General features: G+C 41.1%; 2 protein-coding genes across 4 annotated transcripts in view; one reads left to right on the forward strand and one right to left on the reverse strand.

The window, feature by feature from the left end:
• Positions 1–3,335, reverse strand: part of EVC2 (EvC ciliary complex subunit 2) — a 91,430-nt gene extending 88,095 nt beyond the window's left edge. Inside the window, exons 1-2 of the mRNA XM_086464830.1 lie at positions 3,153–3,335; positions 353–407 (exon numbers count right to left, since the gene is read on the reverse strand). Of these exons, the coding sequence (XP_086320956.1) occupies positions 353–407; positions 3,153–3,335 (238 nt within the window). The remainder of the gene's footprint in view (positions 1–352; positions 408–3,152) is intronic.
• Positions 3,336–3,519: 184 nt separating this feature from the next.
• Positions 3,520–23,211, forward strand: part of EVC (EvC ciliary complex subunit 1) — a 53,873-nt gene continuing 34,181 nt past the window's right edge. For all 3 annotated transcript variants that reach the window (XM_086464341.1, XM_086464342.1, XM_086464343.1), the window contains exons 1-9: positions 3,520–3,690; positions 7,339–7,449; positions 10,225–10,308; positions 10,835–11,067; positions 12,046–12,130; positions 14,360–14,458; positions 16,709–16,846; positions 18,805–18,963; positions 20,505–20,721. In XM_086464341.1, coding sequence (XP_086320467.1) covers positions 3,520–3,690; positions 7,339–7,449; positions 10,225–10,308; positions 10,835–11,067; positions 12,046–12,130; positions 14,360–14,458; positions 16,709–16,846; positions 18,805–18,963; positions 20,505–20,721 — 1,297 coding nt within the window. The remainder of the gene's footprint in view (positions 3,691–7,338; positions 7,450–10,224; positions 10,309–10,834; positions 11,068–12,045; positions 12,131–14,359; positions 14,459–16,708; positions 16,847–18,804; positions 18,964–20,504; positions 20,722–23,211) is intronic.

A 23,211-nucleotide genomic window follows, 5' to 3' on the forward strand; every position in this document is an offset into this window, starting at 1 on the left:
TAAGTAATACAGGTTTTCCACAACACTGGGAACACTAGGCATCAGAGGGTGCTCCCCTACATCGTTACGTTTTAATGAGGGAAAAGGGCTCCTCCTGAAAATGATTCAGAACAGCTTATGAACTAAGGTCTTTTCACAGGGGCTCCATCCTAAATGAGCTGTTAAGGGAGCCTAGAGCACCCTCATTCCTAACTCCTGAGCAAATACTCCCCTGTGGCCCAGGATCAAGGGTCCCACCAACGACAGCAGGCCACCACGGCACAGCTCCACTCCCTTGCCCATCTTCACACCCATGCCCTGGGAGTCCTGGGACTCCCACAGCACTGAAAAGAGAGAGAAAACAGTTACATACCTGTCATTCCCAGACATCCTGTCTCTTTTTGAAGCCACAGATTATCTTTAATAACCTAAAGTTAACACAGAAGAGAGCAATTATAAAAAAGAACAATTTTCATAAATGTCTAATGTTGAGCTCTTACGCTGAATTTATGCTTCACAATTAGACAGAACCCTGTTCCACAAACCTCGAGTTCCCCAAAATTAACTACCAGAAGAGACACAACGCAGCTCTAGAGGTCTCCTACAGCCTGTTAAGCAGTATGGGGCTCTGCTGTCTCCCAGTATGTCTACGCACTCTTGGGGCTCAAACTGTTCTTCATATTATCAGGCTGAGTCTCTGCACAATAGCGGAGCAGAAGGGTTTGCTATTAGTCTGTTCTTATAAAATAATCTTTCTTTGCCATTTTCAAAGGCAGATTTGAGGACACAGGAAAACCCGATCACTAGGAGTCAGCAGGAATTTTTCCATATTGGATAATCAAGTCTACTGCAATTATGCTCATTTTTCCTTCAGAGCATTACCTGGCCCCTTTCAAAGGGACCACAAACTAAAAAACTGCAGCTTACGAGGCAATCTGTGATAGCCTCCTGCCTGCACCCAGACAGCAGAGATTGCTACAGACATCACAGCTCTAAAACGTCAGTAAAAGAAACCGGTGTTTTTAAGGATTGTTAACGCCCAGTGTTTTGATCAAGATGTAGTACTCAAACAAGCAAGTTTTCATTTAATAAAAATGCCTCCTTGCAGGAAATAATAGTTAGGAATGTCAGTCAATTAACAACAGTCTTCCAAGTCCACTGCGTGACGTGACCCGCACTTGCCGTTTCTGTTTGCTCCCAAGCACTGCATGTGAGTAATGTTAAGGACTGACTCATGTCAACACCACTGTTAAAGAGTACAGGAAGTTAGGGGCAATTTTCTTCTTTGCCTGCTCGGGGAAACCATCACATTCATTACTGCTAGAGCTATAACTTTGTTAACCTTGTGTGAAAATAGTTCTCGGATAGGGTGCTTTCCCTCAAGATAACAGAAAATGCAAGATATCTCATAAATTTGGATGCACCAGGAACCCTAGGTTTTAAGTGGACACTGCTTTGGAAAACATGTACATACAGGATTGGAGGCAGCTCTTCTGCAGGAGAAAGAAAGGACAGAGAAACGAACGCAAGTGGGAACACGCAGCACACTGCACAGCCCCAGAACACAGCTCTGGGAGATCCATCCCAGGCATTGAGCTCTTCACTACGGGCTATTTGCAAATACCTCGTTGTACAGCTGTCCCTGTACTCCTTGCACACAAACTGAGTTATGCCAAAGTTATCTAATGCCATTATTAATTTATTCTCATTAGTCAAAAAATCTGTTTGACCCTGAATTTTGAGAATCCAAGCATCTCAAGAACACATAAAGGTAGAAACAGGAAAGTCCAGCGGCAAACTTAAACAAAAAACTGTCTGGTGTACAGAGATATACATATATATGTATAGGGATATGCAGCAATAGAAATCACACGTTAAAAGAGAATTAACTTTCGCTAGATATTTCTAGAGCAGTCTAGAGCCCGATCTGCATCAAGGAAATGTGTACCAGCACACTACATGTATGTAATGACACCAGTGCAAAAAATACCAATATTATGGTCTACTATGTTAAATGTTAAAATGCATCTCGTTTATAAATATAAAGCCCAAATATTAGTCTTATGCATTATATCAGCATATATATGAATGTGAATGTTAAATGTCAACAGTTCCTTTGTAAACGAGAGCATAACAAAAGCAGGCACCCAGCAGTCTAAGCATGCATAATGGTATGCAGAAAATCTGGCTTGCTAGTTAACAAGCTTTTTTTCCTACTTCCTAGGAAGCTAGTGTTCAAATGGCTCTGGATTTCCACAGGCTCCAGGCATTTACTCATCTGTGGTTTTACAACAGCTCATGCACAAAAATCTACAGTGTTCTTATGTCCATGTGTGTCAACTACAAGTGACATTAGAGCACTCCGTTTTTTCGTCTGCCTTATCTGACATTCAGTTCTCGGTAGTCTGAACTGGAAAACACAGTCTGCACATTCGGCACTGCTACAGTGTGCGTCCATAATAACACAGGGCATCACGAGGGGCTCTGCATCGGCAAATAGTGCCAATTCTACAGGCCAGCACTCCCATCATGCTTCAAAAGCAATTAATTTAAGGCAGTCATATGGCCAGCAGACATCTTCCAAAGTTTTACATTCATTTAGTTTTCTGGTGGAAATATAAGGTGGGTTGTTCTTTTCCTCATTTTCCTGCAATACTATTTCCTGCTGATTATAGTTTTCTTGTAATCCCACCACAAACTAATTGTTCTTAACTCTCTCCATCCCCTACTGCGCAGTCTCAGGTATCCTCCTAATGGGCAAAAGAAAACTACATTGACACATTTTGAGACAACTTGATAAAGTATGAAAACTACAAGCTGCACACTAAACCGCTAGCAGCATTCCCAACAGCGGGCTCACACCAGCAGGCAATGGTGCTGCGACTAGATAAAAAACCACCCAGTGCCGCTGCTCAGGACGAAAGGACAGCGGCACACCGCAGTAGCCCCACGACGCTGAACCCTGGCAGTTTTCAGGCCGCCGCTCCCTGCCCAAGTGCCTGGGAAGCGGCCACGGCTCCGCCGGGCCACGGCTCCTCCGGCAAACCCCGCCGTGGGGGCGCCTCACGCAGGGCCTCTCCTTCGCCCGCCATCAGCCGCTCCGGGCCCACGGATCCGCCCCGCTGAGGGGCCGACCCGCACCCGCCCGGCGCCGCTCGGGCACACCGCCTTACCCCAGCCGCCGTCTGACCGCAGGGCTCCCGGGGAGGACCCGGCGCGCCGGCCCCCTCCGCGGGGCTCGACGGGGGGCGGCCCCCGGCCCGGGCGCGCCAGGTGGCCGCTCCGAGGGGCTGGGCGGGCGCAGAGGGCCCGCCGGGGAGCAGCGCCAGCAGCAGGCCGGCCAGCAGCCGCTGCATGGCGGCGGGCGGCCCCTCCGCGGGCGCGTAGGGCGCCGTGGAGACTTTCCAGGCGCTGCCCCCGAGCCAGGCCGGGCCTCAGCCGCCGCATCCATCCGCCATCGGTCTCCTCCCACCGCGGCGAAAGCGGAGGGCGGAGGGGCCCCGAGCCGCGGGATCTCCCCTCCCCTCCGGGCCGGGCCCGATGGCGGCGGCCGGGGGCTGCCTGCGGGCGGTGGGGCTGCAGTTCTGGGCTCCTTCGCTGCAGGCGCTGCCCGCCCTGCTGGCCCCCGCCGTCCTGCTGGGGCTGCTGCTGGGCGCCGCCGCCGCCGCCCTGCTCTGCCGCTGCGCGCTGGCGCTGCGCCGGCGGAGAGAGGTACGCGGGGCCGGCGGGCGGGGGGCTGGCGGCCGCCCTTCCGCGCTGCCTTCCGCCGCGGGGAGGCCCGGGCCTGGCTCGGGCTGAACGGGTTGGAGGAGTCAGGAGGGGTTTGTGAGGGGCGGCGGCCCCAGAAGGCCCGGGAGGTGCCGCCGGTTCGGCGGGGCACCCGGGGCTGCCTGAGCTGGGCCGGGGGCCCCGGGTCCGCGGGGCGGGCGGCGCGGCCGGTGGTGTACTCCGCAGCGGTGACTCTGCGGGCTTGGGGGGAGCTCGGTAGTAGGTGGGGAGCCCCGTAATTCCTGACACACCTCTGATGGAAAGGGTTTTACTACTTTCTTCGTTTAAAAACTTACTGAAATAGATGGGTTGACTCAAAAAAGAGGCCGGTTTAAGAATGTATGTGTTCTGAATATTGCCCTGCTGGCCTGTATCTTTAACGTGAGTGACCCACTAGTTGCCTCTTGCAGCCATCACTTCTTGTACAAGGCTGTGTTGCTTTGGGGGGACAGGGACGATGTACCTAGCTTGCAGAAACTTCATGAGATAATTGAAAATAAACACTGATTTCCATCCTAAACCAGTAAGAACAGTCTGATTGCCAAAGTGTTTTATGAACTTTTCCAAAGTTATTCTTACAAACAGCACAAGCAGAATATTGGTACTTACCCACAGCAGTAACTTTGCACTGAGGCTACACACATACACCCGAGAAGTAAAGGAGGCAGAACACATCTGACAGTTCGCTTGATGCAAAACTAACAGGGTTTTCTAAAGCGTGTAATTTTGTTAATAACATACCTGTCTTGCTGTCATAAGGACTGTGGTGGATGGTTCGTATCTGTGTTACACAAAGTGTTTGTTTGGACTTGATTGCAGAGGTGGCACATGCCCATGGAACCACTACCAGGCAGATATATCTTCTGAGAATCGTTATTGACTTCTCCTTCTTTCTCCCATTGCATTTAGACCCAAGTTATGCTGAATTGACTGGATGTAGCGACGGTTGGCACTGTCGCAGCTGGGAAATTGAGAGCCCTGCGGAGTGTTCTGCCAGCCTGCAGTTGGGGGTCTGGTTTGGCTTGGTTTTTAGCCACGTCTTTGTTCAGCTATAACAGCTCTGCTGTGTGTGCGTATCTGCTAGTGTTGATTGTCATTAAACATGACATAAGAGAAAAATCCGCTTGCTCCCAACTGCTTTTAAGTAGGAGGTTTGAAACTCTGTTTGAAGCCATACTTTAGCTTAGTAATGGAGGCTCTTCAAATGCTGGATCAATGCATCCTGTGAGAGTGCAAGCCTTTCTGATTCAATTGCTCATTTTCCCTGCCTTAATAGGTGATATCTTTAGTGTGCTGCCATGACCAACTCAAATATAGCCATGTGCGATTTTGTCCTTTATGTCATTTATGTCAATAGGGAATAGAAACTGTCAGTTTTCTCTGGCCCAGATCTTCAGATGCATTAGGTGCTTAAATGCCATGAAAATCAATGCTGCCGCTGTGAAAGAGTTGGCTTTTTTGAAAGAAAAATAAACTGCCCAGTGGTGCATACAGAGCACGTTGCAGGGTGGGCAGATTGTATCCTATGGGTCTGATTTCCCAAATCGAACAGGGCTACCTTAGGCTGTCTGTGCCTGTTCATTCTTCAAACAGTCTGCCCCACCAGTGCTACGGAGGAAGCCTGTTGTATAGCAGGTACTGAACTGCACGTATTGCAGCCTTCTGTACCCAAAGTGAAAGCAGGGATAGTTTGACTAAGTATGGCATGTTCCTTCCCAAGCAGCTGAGTTATCTTTGTGATGGGAGCAGCACAAGTACCTGGGGTCTGAAGCAGCCATAGGCACCACAATAAGTCACTGGCGTTTGTCACTCATCCCCAGTTAATCACTATTCTATAGATCTCAGCCTGAATCTGTGGGGCTTGGGTGCGTGCAGTTAACTGCGTTATTGGTTTGATGATCTGTGCATTGGACACACTGGGGTAGTTTTGAAACCTTTACCATGGTAACTTCAGATCATGTAGTGAACTGTAATATATTTCTATCGATAATATTCTCTCTCTATTATTATAATATAAATTATAATACTATAGATTAGAGTACAGCATTGCCTGGAGGCTCTTGTGGCCCTTTGGGTTGGAGCTTGTCTCATTATGGTATTCTGGTAGATTAGCTTCATGAAGTGTTGCAGTAATTACAGTTTGACTTAGTTTTACTCAACTTCTTTAATGCTCTAAAAGGGGAGGTCAGTAGCACTTCGGTTACAAGAGTAAGAAAGGATAAAAACAAACTGAGTGGAAGGCAGTGAGGTTAGAAATGTTATCAGGAAAGAAATGGATCCTGGAAAACTTAAATGCTTTTAAAGTGTTAGTGTTGGAGATCTAAAGGAGTGAAAATTAATTCTGGATGAATATGAACAATTGGAGAAACAAGTCGAGAAAAGCAAATTCTTATTTTGGAGCAGCTATGGTGTGAGGTACAGTGGTGAACTCAGTGTGGCTACTTCCACAAGTCCTGATCACTCAACCTAAATTTTGTGAACATCTGGTTTCAGACAAATAAGTGACAAGATTGCTGAGGGAGACTTGTAGCTGTTCTTGTGTCAAAAGTAGATTTTTAGGAACAAGCATCTGCAATTCACTGTGTCTTAGAGGCTGACCCAAGAATATGATGTGACCATCTAAGTTCCAGAGAGGTGGTGACAGAGGCAAGTCAGAAGGAAGGAAATGTATTCAAAGACTGGGCAGTTCTCTATATTCTGGCAAAATGGACTATTTTGTATAACAAGTGGCCAAATAATTCAAGGAGAATCTTTCCATAAGACAGTTACATGCATAGTGGCTGCAGCCATATCATTAGACTACATCAAATAGCAGTCAGTGAGTTGAAAACCTGAAAACTAATTGAAGAAGTAGTAGAGGTAGGGTGGCTGCCATCTTTTCCTTCACTAAAAAAATTCCTTGCAATGCTGTGTTTGGATGCATTGGCCAACATTAGTGTTATTTATTGGTCTGTCTCCTGCAGAAGGAGGAGCGTGTGCAGCAGGAGGTTTTGTTCCTGCACAGTCTGTGTCCGTACCAGTGGCTCTGTGTGTTTGTTAGGGAAGTAAAGGCCAGTGATAGAGGCTGCTTTTGGGGAAGGAAGATGGTGAATGTTTTCTGATGGTTATTTCTTCCAACAGGAACTTTCCCACACATAAAACTTCATTTAGGAAGCTTTTCTCATAGCAGTGGAGCGAAAATACTCATCCTTCTTTTCATTGCAAACAATTATGGTCGATTTTAGTTAACTTGCTTTAATTGATAACTTTGAACTCAGTCCATGAGCTCAACTCCATAGTCTGTAGTAGGATGATTTGAGAGCAGGTGGATTGATTTGACACACTTACAGCTTCTTAAAACTTTTCAGATTAAAATTCTACTTTCTAGACTGACAACTCAAATTCATAAAGTTCATTAATTTTAATTATTCCTTCCTGAATAGGTAAAATTCTCATGTATTTTCAGATTGTATTCTTCCAAAATTTTCAACTGATACTGCAGTAATTTTCAGGATGGAGATATGAATGTATCCAGGCTACTGTCAAAGATGTTTCCAGTGAATCTGCATAATTTCAGTGTTATATTTTGTCTGTTTTCTCTTGGAGTTTCAGAAGGATGATTCCCAGAGACTCCTGGAAAGCTTCAACTCTGATGAAAAAGAGCACACATCCACAAAAAGTAAAGCAGAACCCTATACATCAAAAGAGGAAATGGTGCTGGAGGTAAAGCTCTGCTCTTGGTGATGAATGTCCGTTTTGCTGCATGTAGCAATGAGCACATTCAGGGCCTGGTCCAAACTGCCTTAATTTTATTGGGTTTGGAATTGAGCCCTTAAAAAGTGTTCAGAAAAATTTTAAGAAGAAGAGTGGGATTTGATGTCTGCTTACGCATGTAACCATTTCAGGCACACATTCCACTTACAAATTCCATTTCTCTTAGGGGACTCTTCTGAGATATTTTAATCAAGATCCTGAGTTCTTTTTGGACAGAGGCTTCTTTGGGTTTGTCTCTACATTGTCCTTAATTTCAAAAGGTTGATGGAAAAAGTTAACACTATTGACATAAGAAAAAGTTTTTAAGTACTGAAATCAGTGCTGATAGTTGATAGTGGCTTCTTTCCTGGAGAAAGAGATTTATTAGAGAAATTGTGACAGGAGCAAAGTTCTCTTATTGGATCTGATCTGGATCAAATCCTTTTTTTCTAGACCCTCCTTAGAGGTTCCAACTCTCACTTGAACTGAGTAGATCAATGGAGGGAGAAAGAGTAAGTGAAGTAAAATGAGTATGTTTGTGAACAGCGGCATCATCAATGGCTTTCTCACATAGGAAGTTCTCCCGTCAGGTACCAGCTGAAGACACAGTGCAGAGTTCAAATGACCACAAGTACAGAAACACCTCTGTGGTGAGCTGGGATTCAAGGACAATTAGAGAAACAATTTGGAAAGAAAAGTAGGAGAAGGTATAAACTTAACCCACCATCAATTAAAAATTCAAATAACTTTTTTTTTTTTTCTTGGTGATAATCTCAAACTAACTTGAGAACCAGTCCTACCATGTAGTTGTTAGGTCACAGCCTTTCACCCAAAGCTGACTGGACTGCTCTTGGTGAAGCTAAAGGTTGTGAGTTAAAACTGCACGTTCAAAAAAACAAGTGCAGTTCAGCTAACTCGTTCAGTTTATTAGACATAAATTAGATACGTGCAGAAAGTGTCAGGTAAAGCCAGCCAGTCTGGTGCTTAGCTTTGCACAAGAACTGGTTTCAAGACAAAGAGAAGGTAGACATTGTTGTAAACATTTTACTGTTGGTTTAAATCCTGACAGGTAATTAATCTTCATTTCAGCTTTGAGACCAGGAATGGTGACAAACCACGGTTAGTCATTTTGCTCGAATTAAAGTACATCATAACCAGTGAGCATGGGTTAAATGCTCTTTTGGAGTGTAAATCCTGTGGGAGAACTTGAGAAATGATACAACTTTATGCATATTACCAGTCCTTTTGAAATGGGATCACGGTCTTTTAAAGGTGATCTTTCACAGCTGCATCTGTTTCCCAAACATGTTAGCTCATTTACAACGCATTAAGAAGCAACCTAGTCATTTGAAGGGACTGTCTCCTAACCATTTGTCTAAGTACTGAAGTTATATTTTTTTTTCTATTCATTTTTTCCAATTCCCAGAGGCTTTTGCTGTTGCTAGTGTCAAATTGACAGTTCATGAAGAAGCATAGGTGAAAATGCTTTTAGTTAGGTCAGAGCACTTCAGAAAAAAAGATATTTTCATCCAGAGACCTTCCACATTGTTATAATGTCATAATTACTGTATTAATAATAACTATGTATTACTCATGCCTGCTGAGAAGTAGGATGTGTTAGTTCTAGCACACGGTGATACGGCTTTATGGCTTTGGACTGGAGCTGCTTTGCCTCCAGTCACGGCAGAGCAATAGCTCTGTTGGTTTCTGTTCCTGAATATGTACCACAGCAGTGGGACTGCACTGTGAGCAAGTGTTTTACATGCTGACCCCATGCTCTTAACTTTATCAGTAAATCCAAAAATGACTTCTGGAAATAAATGAAATGGAGATGAAGAGGTGCAATGATAAAAGAGTCTAATGAATGATGTAGTTTGCACTTCTTTTCCCATTTATATTTTTAGACTCTATTAGTGCTTTGATATTTTCTAGAAAAATCTGTATTAAGAAAAGAAAACCGTGTTTTGACAAATCAGATTCATTCATTTCATATGACAAAACCAAAAAGTTAGAATAGGAAATCTCCTAAGGCTTGGATTTAAACGTTCTCTCTATTGCTTATAGCCAACTTTTTATTAAGCCATACATAACCTCACAAACCAAAGCTGATTATCCCATTGTTCCAGTGCATAAAGCAGTGGCTAGGGAAGAGGAAGAGCAGAAAGACAGATTATGTGATCTAGCAGAATGTATGAAAAGAATGCATTATCTAAAAAGTTCTTTGGAAGAACACTGGTATTTTCTCTACATATAGGTAAGGGTTGTACTATAAAAGTTATTCCTGGAAAAAATTATTACTAGTTTTGTTTAATCTATTGTTTCTTTATTTGAATTGAAAGACAGAACTTATAGCCATGATGATATCTGTGGAGCTTATCCTTTAGTAGTTTCTATTACTAAGATAATTTCAGTCTCTCATGTGAAATCTTTAGTTGTTGCTAAAGGGAGGGGGGAAAACCCCAAAATGAAAATAATCTGTGAATACCAGCTATTGCCTATTTTTCCTTGCAGGGGTAAAAACATTTTTGAAGCACCAGTAATGACAGAGCTCCCTTTTCTGGATTTTGTACTCTGAATGAGTCTTCTCATAAGACATCTTGTGCCACAGCAGAAACAGCCAATAAATAGTTAGTTATCAATTGGAATTTCTAAGCTGTGTAACCAGAAGGGGCATGTAATACTTACAGTGAACAACCGTCAGATCTACTGCTGTTCTCAAATGGTTTTCTGTTCTTTTCCATACAGGAAAGTGAGTCTCCTCTGAACAGTAACGTCACGGCATTTGCATTAAAGGCAAAAGTGATCTATCCCATCAATCAGAAATTCAGGGTAAGGTCTTAGATTCTACTTGTAGAAATCAATGACAGTCATTCTGTGTCAGAGTACATTGCAGAGTCAAGTAATGGAAGAAAACTTACTGCCAGTCTGCTTAGTAGGGATCTTTTTTTATAGTCCGTTGACTCAGAGCTTATGCTGTAAGGCAGCAGCTGCTTTCAGCTCCCCCTGAAACCTGCAGTGCTTTACATGGTGTCCTGTCAGTTTTCACCGTAGTCAGGAGACCTTTTCTTCCCATTAACCTTAATGGAAGTTGGGTCTGTCCAAGAAGCCATAAGAAAAACCCCACAAGGATCTGCCCTTCAGTAAGAAAACATGCACCAAGCAGATAACGACAACAGAGGAATGCTTTTCCAGGCAATGCAGAAACCTGTCAGTATGATGAATCTTAATTTATGTGGAAATGCTTTTGCTGTGTATATTGCTTAATTTTTCGCTTGAAAGCAAACACTGCAAATTGAGATGTTTGTCTCCTTATTGTGTTGTATTAATTGACCTTGTGAATTTTCTTTGACTGTAGCCTTTGGCAGATGGCTCATCCAATCCATCTTTGCATGAGAATCCAAAGCAGGCAGTTCTGCCTAATCAGGTCATGGAGACATCTACATCAGGTAGCCTGGGATCCCTGAGCCAAGGAGACAAAGAAGACTGCAGTTCCTCCACAACAATACATTCCACAACAAGTGATGACAGATTTCAGGCTCGAGCCTTCCTCAAGGTGACCAGCTTCCCTGAAGTGCTAACATGTGAGAGGTAAGCAGTAAACCTGCCCTCTTGTTTGGTCATTTCCTAGCATGCTCCAGCATTCTTGGGACGATCACTAAAGGTCTGGTGTAAACCAAAGGCTGGGCTTGAATGCATACATCCACCACATCAAGGCAGGGTTATCTGCTTATAAACCCTAAAAAAATGGTTGGGGAGATTAAAGTAATACATTGTGCTGCACATTGGAAGTCAGTTTGGTTTTTATGAAATTCTAGGAATTAGAACTTTGGCAAAAGTTGTCTTGTGAAAGGTGTATCACTGTTAGGGTAAGGAGATCCCTTTGTTTTGGCTCGCTCACATGTGAAGTGGCATGCTTGGCTGAGGATGGACTCCTCTGCACTGTACAATGTCAAGTCACACAACAGGTGCCTTGAGAACAGGAAGGGGCAGTGGTCTGTTCTCTCTAATAGGAACTACTTGTGTCTTACTGTGGGAAAACAGTTACTTTCTTAAACATGCCACTGATGAGCAGGTAGAGCTAATTGAAATGGACTGTCAGCTCTGATTTTCTTTCAGCTGCACCATGGCAAGGTACACCTAGATGAATACCTATGTGGCTGTATTCTCATTAGAAAGAATAAAGAATATCATATTTGTGTCACTATGGGGACTGGGGAAGGTACTGTCAATGAAGACTATTTTCAAGATGTCCCCTCTTAGTATAACTGTTTTAATTTAAAGCCTTGTTTTCTACTTGTAGCCACTCACGCCTATATTTACCTTGCCTTTTTCTAAAGGGAACTGAAACTCCAACTTTGTTAAAAGCATTATTTTCCTTTGCTTACTTTTATGTAGAGATATTTTATCTGGAAGAGAAGGGAATGTGGACATGAAGTGACTTAACTGCTGGTTTGGGGCAATGCTTTTAGGAGAATTTAGTGGTTCAATGAGACTGTTATATGGTGTTGCACTTGCATGTAACCTTCATTTAGATTGATATTAATGGGTTTTTAATCTTTGTTTTAGTTTTGATGTTAAGCTCTGCCTCTGCAGTCTCATTTTAAAAGATCTCAGGCTTCTTGATACTGAACTCAGAAAAGAAGAACGTGTGGTACGTACTCATGTCTCATTTATAGCTATTTGTTTTGACCATCTTAGTTGAATATCAGCTTAGGAAATAAGAAACAACTGGCTAGCTGGGAAGTAGTGTATCTGAGTTACATTTCTACAGTATTGTATTTATTTTTTCCCCTGTTCTGCATATATATGAGCTTCACAAAGGAATAAAATATGATGAAATATATTAAGCTGTGAAGTACACAGGGTCATACTGGATAATATAAAAATTTGCCTTTAAACTTTACTGCAGAGAATAACATACAGCACTTGAGGTTTGTAAAAAGAGGGAAAAATTATTTAATAGATGAGTTTATGTCTTAAGGACAGTGCTTGTGCATAGCAACTCCAAGGACTCCAAGCTCTTTGAATAAAATTGAAAGTTCAGTTCAACTGAGTCAGTACCATTGTGCTAAGTACAATAGTCATGATTTTGTAGGACAGGGGAATTAAGGTACCCATTTAAACCATGGATAGCTGCCTACATCAAGTCACAGCATCCAAAGCTGACAGGAAAAAAAAAAAAAAAACCACCAAAAATGGGTGTATATGATTAAAGCCACAGAATACTCCGTTAGGAGAATTGTTTATGTTGACTAGTTATGATCAAGTACAGAATCATTACTGTTATGAGTTTTAGCTCAGTTAGCATAAATCTGGCCATAAAGTATATAGCTTTCTCCTCCACTTCTTTCCCAACCTCTGTTTAAACAGGTTGGTCATTTCTGATATAATTTATTAAATGCACTGAGAATATCTCAAGGGTTGGGATTTTCTGGGCAAATTTCTACACAACCCAAAGGAGGAAGCATAAAAGTAAACCTGGAAAGCAACTTCACTTCTGATGGGTCATTCCCACCTAAGTATATGAGAAAGGGAACTTGAGATCAGATTCCAGAAGAAAGTTTAGCTTGACTAAGGAAGGCTGAACTTGATCTCAAAGTTAATCATCAATTTGTAAATGAAGGTAAAGTAACGACATGATCATGTAATCAGGGAAACACTTAGAAAATGAGCATTTTAACACACTTTGTGGCCCACCAGAAATTACCACAAAAGGCAGATAACTTTGACCTTTAGCTGAAGCTTTGAATAGCTTTATATTTTTGCTAGCAGGGGAAAAGGGGAAAAAAATCAGTTTAGAGAATAGTTTCTTCCTTTTCCACTCTGCTTTCTGTGATTTCAGTCAGCCTTTCTTAGCATCAGGTCCAGGAAAAGGAAACATACTGTCTTCCTTCAGTGTTTTCCTGGATTCTTTTTTTTTTTTTTCCCTGTTTACAGTACGTGGTGTTTCCGTGGTGTGTGTTCAAAACTTGCCAATCTCCTTTCCAAAACATTAGCAAGTCACACCCAAAATAATGGCTGCTTTATGGTTTTCTCTTCTTCTGGACTCTAATTATAACATATTTTCCAAATTTTGCTCAGCTGAAATATTGGCTTCAATAACTCTGTTTTTATATGTAAATATGATTTTATCTATGTTTTAATATGTTTAAAATGGGCAACTTTGCATCATCTGTTTTCAATTGCATGAGTAACAGGCAGGTGACTGGGCTGTTAAATTTCATATATTTTTATCTTCATGTTGGAAAGTGCTGCAGCAGTTAGTAAAGAATTGAATTGTCTTTATGCTGACACTATAATTGAGGGGAAGAGGTTAAGCAAAAATTATCCCAGTGTTCAAAAACATTGTTTTGAAGACACTAGTATTGCAATCTTTAAAAGAAAAAGGGGAAACCACTGGAAAGTACGTGTAGTTTTTGTAAGAGAAGGTAGCTAAAACTTGAGATGGTTACTTTTGGGTTGTATATAAAAATGTTTGATACTTCATTTCTCTGACTACAATTGAAATCATAGTAATGAGTATGTTAGTATCTCTCAGTTTAGAGGTTCATTAAACTTTAGAAAAGTGAGCTTTATATTTTTGAGTGATCTGGATTTTCTCCAGTAAAGGACAATTTCAAATGTGTTGATCTAGTTGTAAGATTATATGTAATTATGTCCTTGTCCTTGTTAGGGTGTAACACCACCTTCCAGTATCTTACTGAAGCCAAAGAATTTTTCACAATAGAAGTACTGCAGAGTTGATGATGTTTCTGTTATTTTGTTTATGATTTACTATAGTCTCACTGATGGATTTAAATCAACGAAAGTTATCACAAAGATGTCCTTACAATGTTGGACAGACACTTACCCTGGGTTTTGTTTCCTTCCTTTTAAATAGATGTTTATTCAGGTTCTCAAAATATACCTCACAGACTTGTATCATAAAAAGAAGATTACTGATGATTTGTTCAAGAAGATCCTTTTAATTCATGAAAATGTAAGTGTTTCTGTTGATTGCTATTTAAGACCACAGAAAGCAGGAGTTAATCCACAGCAGGCTATCTCACCTGCTCCTTTTAAACAGCAATGTCATGTGTAAACTGTTTGAGAAGGAATGCAGAGAAACTGCCTTGTTAGTTGGTTCTCTCCATTACCTTGTATGCATTTTCTCTTTGTTATTGTATTAGGCGATCAGGACGGTGATGTCTGTAATTTCTTAAGGATAAAAGTATTTTGTAGTTGAATCCATTCAAGCAAACAGAACATTGTGAACCTTATTCACTGAGATTTAATAATTTCTAATTATCGAGTCTTTGGCTGGTCCTATGTATCATTACTGATAATAAAATAGCAGGAAATAAAGTACCAGAAGGAAACTCAAGGTTTTCGTCAAGGGAAAATACACTTATTTTCCTCATTTTGCTTTTTTCTTCCATACACATGTACCAAAATCCATATGCCACTTCTGAACTGGAAGGCGTACATTGACAGTCAATATGCATTTCAGGTGGAGTCATAGTACTATTTTTAAGATAATTAGAAGGAAAAATGCTTTACAAAACAAGATAGGCGAGAGAGTGGTTCCAATATTCATTTTTCAGATAGGAAAGTCTGGGCCCATCTGGAGATCATCTGGTCCAACCTTCTGTAGGAAGCAGAGCCTTAAGTAAGGTTACCCAGTGCCCTGCCAATCCAAGTCTTGAATATTTGCACTGAAGGGGACTCTGCCATTTCTCTGAGCAACCTAGTCCAATGTTTAATTTTCTCACAGTACTGATTTTTTTTTTTTACATACAGATGGGATTTCACATTTAGGCATTAGTTTATCAGCTTGTCAGCTCTAGTTACTGAGATTTATTTTGTTTGTGCAGTCTCACAATCTGTGAATTAATATCGGGAATCTCTGTAGTTGTACAGTTACAGTTTATGTCAGGTATGTGAAAACACTTCTGCCTTAAATCCTCAGGTTTAGTATTAAAGTTGATTGTATTTACTAAATGAAAAGTGTGATTTGGTGTGCAGACCCCTTTTTCTGATGGACTTCTGGTAATGACTTAAAATTATAAATATAGAGTTGATATAGATTAGGCATGTTTCCTGGTGTAACCTAACCCTCAATGAGGCTTGACTGCATCAGTGTCTTCATGCACCTAACTGAGCTGCTGCAAGACAAAGACTAAATCTTTTTAATTAGGTGCAGTAATTGCTGTATCAGTCCAGTTGTTTAAGTGTCAATATGGGATTCCTGTGTCCTATATTATGGAGAGAAAGGTCTGGAAACATAACAGCCTTAGAGTTGGGATATCACATAAGGGACGAGGCTGGTTATGAACACCATGCAAAAGAGACATAGGTAATAATCAGAAGCATTAGCACTAGAAACTATTTACTGTAATACTGCATGGGCAAGATGGAGGATTACATGATTTATTGCAGACAGCATATTCCTCTTAATTCTGCATTTTAAGAAAAAATCATGGGATTTTGATGAAATTGTGAAGCTTATCAAAATCTGCTTACATTTCTTTAAGGCATAAGGGTATCAAGTTAATGCATTGACACCCAAATTGAGTGGTATTAAAAGGAAACATTTTTTATATAAGGTGTGTTTCAGCAACTGAAGAATCATCCATTTCAGTACCAACCTACTAAGTAATGGCAGAAGACTAGTATTTGTCAGTATCATTAACTTTCAGAAAAAATCGTCCTGGTTTCAAAGGACTGAAAAACTGTAAAAACACATACAATCCTGTAGCCTGTAATTTGTCCTATATGAGCATTACAGGTGTGTTCATCTGTGTGTGCTAGCACTCTGTAGGAAACACTGGCTGTCGTATCTGGATACTTACCTGTGCTTGTAAACACAGCGTGTACACTCATAGCTGCCATTTAAGATGGAGCACATGCGTTAAAATAAAAATATTTGTGGATAAATTCGAAGGAATATTAGTATGAAAGCTCACGGAGCAGTGTTTACTAAAACTTTAATTCAGTGGAGATGAGCAACAGTCTTGATTGTACTCAGGTACTAGTGGAAATGTATTTGTATTAAGTGTAGTTCAGGGCTGCCATATACCTGGAGTTTTCTTTGCTTGCTGCAGAATGTCCCTTATCCAGAGACTGAACTTTCTGAATGCTCTTGTTCAGCTTCCTTAGCCATGAGCCAGAACTGACATACAAATTCACTCTTAAATTTAGAAGTTATGTCTGGTTTTCTGTTTAACAAATCACTTGCTTTTTTTCCCAGGATTTTGAAGAATTACAGAAACAACTTGATTCCAGACTCCAGAATACTGAGATGGCAGGAGCCCATAATTCAGAGTACCAGACTCTAGAAGACTTAGAAAGGAAAGAAAGGGAATATTCTGAGCACATAATAGATAATGTAACTTTCTAACTTTTTCTAAAATTTTATTTTAATGTTATTCTTTTGATGGGGAATGCTTTTTTATCATTTTTTAACTGTTGTATTGACTAGTCCACAGTTAGTAGTTTAGATGTATGTGAGTCCTGAAGACATTTTTGCATTGCTCCAGCAAAGTATTTCCGACTCCCTTTGGGAGCCAATACGGTTTTTATACAAACACTGTTTTATCACACTGGGTTTAGAGCTGAGAAATGTCTATTTCTTGTCAGATGGTGAGATTTATTTCAAGCCTACATACAGTCTGACTTCTAGTAATTTTATCCTAGCACCTTTCTTCAATTCTGCATAACTGAGTAAGAGAATAATAAGAGACTATAAAACTTTCTCAGCTGAAATAAGTACTAAGAAAATAATTACAGTACAACCTTTTTAGTATGCTTTGCACGTTTACTTTAGCAAAACATTTTTCTTCAGCAACTTTCCATGTTAGAATACATTTACATGTTTTTTGATGTAAAAATACAGTTTGATAGCAGACATTTGATTCTCAAAGATTATTTTTTTCTCTTCAGTTATGTCACTGTGTCTGAATAGTTTGCAGGCTAGAAAACTGGAGTTTAAGAATATTCTGTATATTATTTTCCAGTAAACTGAATAGTCTGGAAGATACTCTCCTTCCCAGTCCTTTTTTTGAGGTTTGAGCAAATTCACTGCTGATGAAAATGAGAGACTGTCTAGTCAGTCTGATGGCTCTGTGAGCTGCCTGTGCTGATTGACTGCGGCACTTCAGCCCTGAACTAAACAGCCCGTTACCTCAGCCTTGGGCCTTTTTCATAGAGGAGTTAACATTTTTTAATGTCTGGTGGTTAAGTGCTTTACTGGGAGTTTTCTCAGTTTCCTCTTGATTCTCTGTGCCTTTCACTTTGTAGTGGAAGTCCTGGTAATGATCGTACATCTGTGTCAATCTTCTTTTGCAATATAACTTTGCTCTGTGAAAAATTGACTGTTTAGAGTTCTCTAGGGTTAGTCACATAAAAAAAATCTCTGGCAGCCTCGCGGAGCAACATGAGGCAGTTACTCACCAGCAGCAGTCATCCTCCAGTGGGTCTGTCAGCCTTATGCTAGCAGATGCTTTTCATCCATATTGAAAATGATTTCCCTGTACGCAGATTCCTATAGATCAGGACCTTGAACTAATCCACTCTTCCCTCAATAGTATAAAGGGAGTTTTTGCCATACTCACAGATGCTGTAGTCACAGGGTTTTTTTCAAAACTTGCAGTTAATTAATACAAGTCTTGGCAATGAATATATTTTCTTATCTTTATGTGTACTAGTAATCCCGTTGAAGACCACAGAATATTCACAGTTGTGCACATTCGTAAGTGTTTGTGGGATGGGAGCCTGAAACTAGAGATTACCCATACGATAATATATCAGAATGGGCACATACACTGTGCAGATGCTGCATAAAATAGTTAATTCCAGCACAGTTAATAAAGTGCTTATGTAGTATGTGGCTATGAAAAGCTTTGATGGTGAAAAACAGTTAAAATTTTCAGTTTTCCTTTTTTAGCGAAAATCTTGTTTGACTGGAATGCTTGCTCCTACAGCTAAATAAACTTCTCACAAAAAAGGGCTGCAGTTTGTTACTTTTTTAGTTTTCCTATTAATACTGACAACATAATAGGCTTTTAGACATGCGATATGTGGAGAACTAACAACAAATTCTTAGCGAGTTATAGAGAATGACTACATTTAAAAAGATCAGGATTGACATACTGGGTATGTGCCACCAAAACATATATCATCATAGTAAATAGGCTCTGTAGCTTTGCAAGATGTTCACTGTAATACTGAGAGCTGTCTGTAGTCTCAGTGGCTTGTATCTTGGTAGACTCATATGCCTCTCGCTGTAATGAAACACTAGATGGTTAATGAGGGAACATGGATTGTTTTTTGATTCATATTCCACAGATGGAAGCTTTTTGGAAGCAGACCGACAAAGCCCAGCAGGCTTTTTTGGACCAATCAAAATGTTCAAGTGCCAAAGCAGCAAAGATAATGATGGATCTGACCGAGAAGATGATTGCAGTAGAAAGCTTATTGAGTGAATCTCAAGATTTGCAGGCAATGGTAAAGTACAAAAAGACATAAAAGTTGAGAGACGTTTAGTCAATCTGAACACAAAGAATGATGCAAGTGTACAGAATCTGTCAGTCCTGCCTCAGGAATGATGTAGACTGCTTAGTCCAGTTGTCACTTTCAGCTTTGTTGCAAAGAGCTCAACTTCCATTGCAGTTTATGAAGATTCACAGGAGGGTGAACTCTCTGCACTTGAGTTTTACTTCTCAAAATACCATTTAGGCAGTTATGTTAGGAGAAAGTAATACTAAGGCACCCAGTGAGCCATGAGCAAGAGCACTAGATATCATGATGGAGAATGGTTACCCTGGGCAGTAGGACATTTCTTTTTCTTCCAAAGGATTTATTCCGCTTTGACTGAAATCCTAATTTAAATTTGAGGGTGAGTCTGTGTGTCCAGTGACTTCAACTGTAATCAAAAACCCTGAACATCTCTTAGTGATGTGGTCTCAAGAGGGAAAAATATGTTTACAAATGCATCAGCACTGTGCTTTATCTTGTGTTAAATGTAACAGATCCTTTGTTTGCTTTGCACAGGACATACTGAAAGAATTACTTTGAATTTATAGATTAATGGTACTATCAGGATCTAGCCCACTGCATTTATTAGCAATTTGGAGAATAAATGGATAGCTAGCTTTACTTGGCTTACTAATAAACAGATACATTAATTATTAGCTTCTTAGTTTTGAATTGGAGAACTGGGCTGTCCAGGTATGAAAACAGTCATTGCAGCTGATCACATTTGACCCATACCAGGCTACTGTACAGTAAGTTCCTTCAGATGGGAAGACTTTAGATGAGGTGTTTGGATACAGATATGTGAAATATTCCTACCTGAAGTCGCTACTATGATGCTTGTATCTCTTTGCAAAGGTCATTGTCTATGTGTCTCCGTTAACTACAGTAGTTGTCATGCTCTTCCCAACCTTGCAGCATTGTCTAAAGCGGTTGCAGTTTTGCCCAGGAAATCTTGCTCCCTACTGTAATCCTGGACTTCTTTAATAGCGCAATGAAAGCTAATAGGCCATAGGCAATTACACTAATTTTTGGTGTATTTAGTGAACTCCAGCTGACCACATACGTGAAGGAATCCCAACAGTTTCAAAATTGATATGTGTCCTCATTTCAAAATGAAGGCCGATACTGGTGTGCCATATGGTATCTTGAAAAGAGGTCCAGCTCTTCTGTGTTGCCCTTCTGTCCATCTTTCCTCCTGGAGTATTTAAGTTTGTTCTGCAAGCTTGTTTTCTTTTCCTGACATAATGTCTTCTTGACAGCTACAAATAATGAAAAACACCAGTCGTTTTAGATTAGCTCTTGCAGCTGACCGTGCAATAAACCTGCTGCTATCCTGCACTGGTCGAGATTTTCAGAAGTATTTAAGTACGTGAAGACTGTTATTGACATGGTCTTGAGAAGCCGTCTTGGTTTTCTCTGTAGTTTTGGAATGAATAATTCAATGAAAGGACACGCACAACCAAAGACCCATTCTTGGTTTCTAAACAGGGCTTTTTTTATGTTTGTTTTAGGACATTCAGGAAAGGTTATTCAGCTGGGAGCTTATGGTGAAAATGATCGATGCACTGAAGTCCTATATACCAGAGGAGTGCAAGTGTAGATTAAATATTGTATCAAATATTCTGGACCATTTAACTGTAAAGAATAATCTCTCAGTCCGACAAAAGGAAGAACTTTTAACGGATCTGCACAAGGCCTTCTGGGAACAGCTGGCACATTTCAGTAACGGTGAGTACTTAGACCAGAGCTCATGACTCAACAAATACGAGTACAAGTCCTCATTGTATTAAATAGTGAAAAAAATAGAGCTTCAGCCCTATACCCGTCTGTTTTAAAAAGGTATTTATGAAGCGGCCAAGAACACTAATATTACGAAGGGTGGATGCTTAGAATGGGAACTTTGGCTTTAAACCTTTTAGGTCTTGATCCAGGCTTTACTATGAACTTACTGTACAGTTCACGTAATCTATACAGTATTTCTTTAATCTGAAGAGTTACATTTGTTACAAGTATTTGTGAGATTTCTTCGTTTACTGTTCACCGACTTGACATTGTTGGTGATAGTGCGTAACATTAGGGACAGTAATAGCTGTATACATGGAGAATACTGTCTTGTGATCTCCTGCTAGCATGTGGAGCCAGAAAATACATAAACATGGTTGTGCTATCACTCTTGTGCAAAAATAATTTTAAGGCTTATGATCTTCAGATAACCTCTCTTTCATTTTGTCAGACTAAAACACTTTAAAAACGAAGCCTTTTCCTGTTCCTCTTGCACCCCTTCACATTGCCTATCTGTAAAGTACACAATTATAGCAAAGTCTCAGGTGATTTAAGGTTCTCCCTATGTAGCTTTGCATGTTACCTAATGCCCAACATGTTGAGAAACATACCTCCAACTTCTGTGATAGGTACTGTATCATGGGCTCAGTGCTTCTCATCAGGATTCATGGAAAGTTATAGTACACGTTCAGCTAAAAGGAGAACAGTGAGAAGTATTTTGCTCTCACATGTTTTCCAGAACCATTTCTGCTACTTGTGGGTGTATTTAAAGAAAATTGTCCTAACAAAACAACATTAGGTTTAGAGTTCAGTGAACTGAATAGTCGGAGTGAATGTAGTCTTATTGCAGTATATTCTTGCTGCAGTGCTGCTCATTCACTTCCAGGCTTCGTGTCAATAAATTGTGCTGTATCTCACAGTCAGCAATTCACAGAATCACAGAATGGTTGAGGTTGGAAGGTGGTCATGTGGTCCACCCCCCCCTGCTCAAGCAGAGCCACCTACAGCTGGTTGCCCAGGACAATGTCCAGATGGCTTTTGAGTAATTCCAAGGATTGAGACTCCACACCTCTCTGAGCAACCTGTGCCAGTGCTTGGTGACCCTCACAGTAAAAAAGTGTTTCCTGATGTTCAGAGGGAACCTCCCGTTTTTCAGTTTGTGCCAATTGCCTCTGGTCCTGTGACTGGGCACCACAGAAAAGAGCTTGGCTCTGTCTTCTTTGCACCTTCCCTCCAGGTATTTACAGAGACTGATAAGATTCTGCTGAGCCTTCTCTCCTCCAGGCTGAACAGCCCCAGGTCTGTCAGCCTTTTACCCATAGGAGAGATGTTCCAGTCCATTATTCCAGTTCCATTTTCATGGCCTTTCATTGGACTCTTTCCAGTCTGTCCATCTCTCTCTCCTACTGGGGAGGTCTGAAGTGGATACAGCGCTTCAGGTGTGGCCTCACCAGTGGTGAGTAGAGGGGAAGAATCACCTCTCACCATCTGCTGGCAATGCTTTGTCTAATGCAGCCCAGGTTACCGGTAACCTTTGCAACAAGGGCACATTGCTGGCTCGTGTTCAATGTGATGTCCACCAGAACCCCAGGTCCTTTCCTGCCAAGCTGCTTTCCAGTTGAATGGCCCCCGGCATGTGTGGGTGTCTGAGGTTGTTCATCCCCATGTGCAGGACTTTGCACTTCACATTGTTGAGCTTCATGAGATTTGTGTCGGCCCATTTCTCAAGCTTGTCAAGAGCCCTCTGGATGACAGTATGACCCTTTGGTGTACCAGCCACTCCTCCGGTGTTTTGTGACCCCTACAAACTTGCTGAAGGTGCACTCTGCCCCATCATCTAGGTCATTAATGAAGATACTGAGCAGGAGTGGACCCAGTATTGACCCCTGGGGCACATCACTCATTACTGGCTTCGAGGTGGGCTCTGTGTAAGTTTTCAATCCATCCCACTGCCTGCTTATCCACCCTATACTTCATGCTCTTCTCTATGAGGATCTGATGGGAGAGTGTGTCAAAAACCTTGCTGAAGTCAAGGCAGACAATATCCACTGCTCACCCCTCATCTACCGAGCCAGTCATTTCATCATAGAAGATGATTGGAATTCCCATGCTGCAGTCTTGCTCCACTTTAAAAACATCAGTTAACTATGTGAACAGTTTGCAGATACTCATGAATTCATGTATATTGTGATAGAAATTATTTCATGGATGTTTGCCTAGTTCATAGTCTTGGCATAGGTTCAGACACTAACATTTCTTAAGCATAAACATACTTCTGTGGGTGTTTTCCCCCCTTTTTCGTCAAGTTTCTCTTGTTTCAAAGCAAAAATACCTGTGTCAAGGCCTTGATTGTATGCAAAGTAGGTGTTTGTAGTTGTATATAGCTATATATTATAGTTAGTACAGCCTGTGCAGAAGGGCATTATCAACCTCCTG

The sequence above is a fragment of the Leptosomus discolor genome, chromosome 4 (assembly GCF_034619465.1).
Source record: "Leptosomus discolor isolate bLepDis1 chromosome 4, bLepDis1.hap2, whole genome shotgun sequence".
In the NCBI taxonomy this organism is placed as follows: domain Eukaryota; kingdom Metazoa; phylum Chordata; class Aves; order Leptosomiformes; family Leptosomidae; genus Leptosomus; species Leptosomus discolor.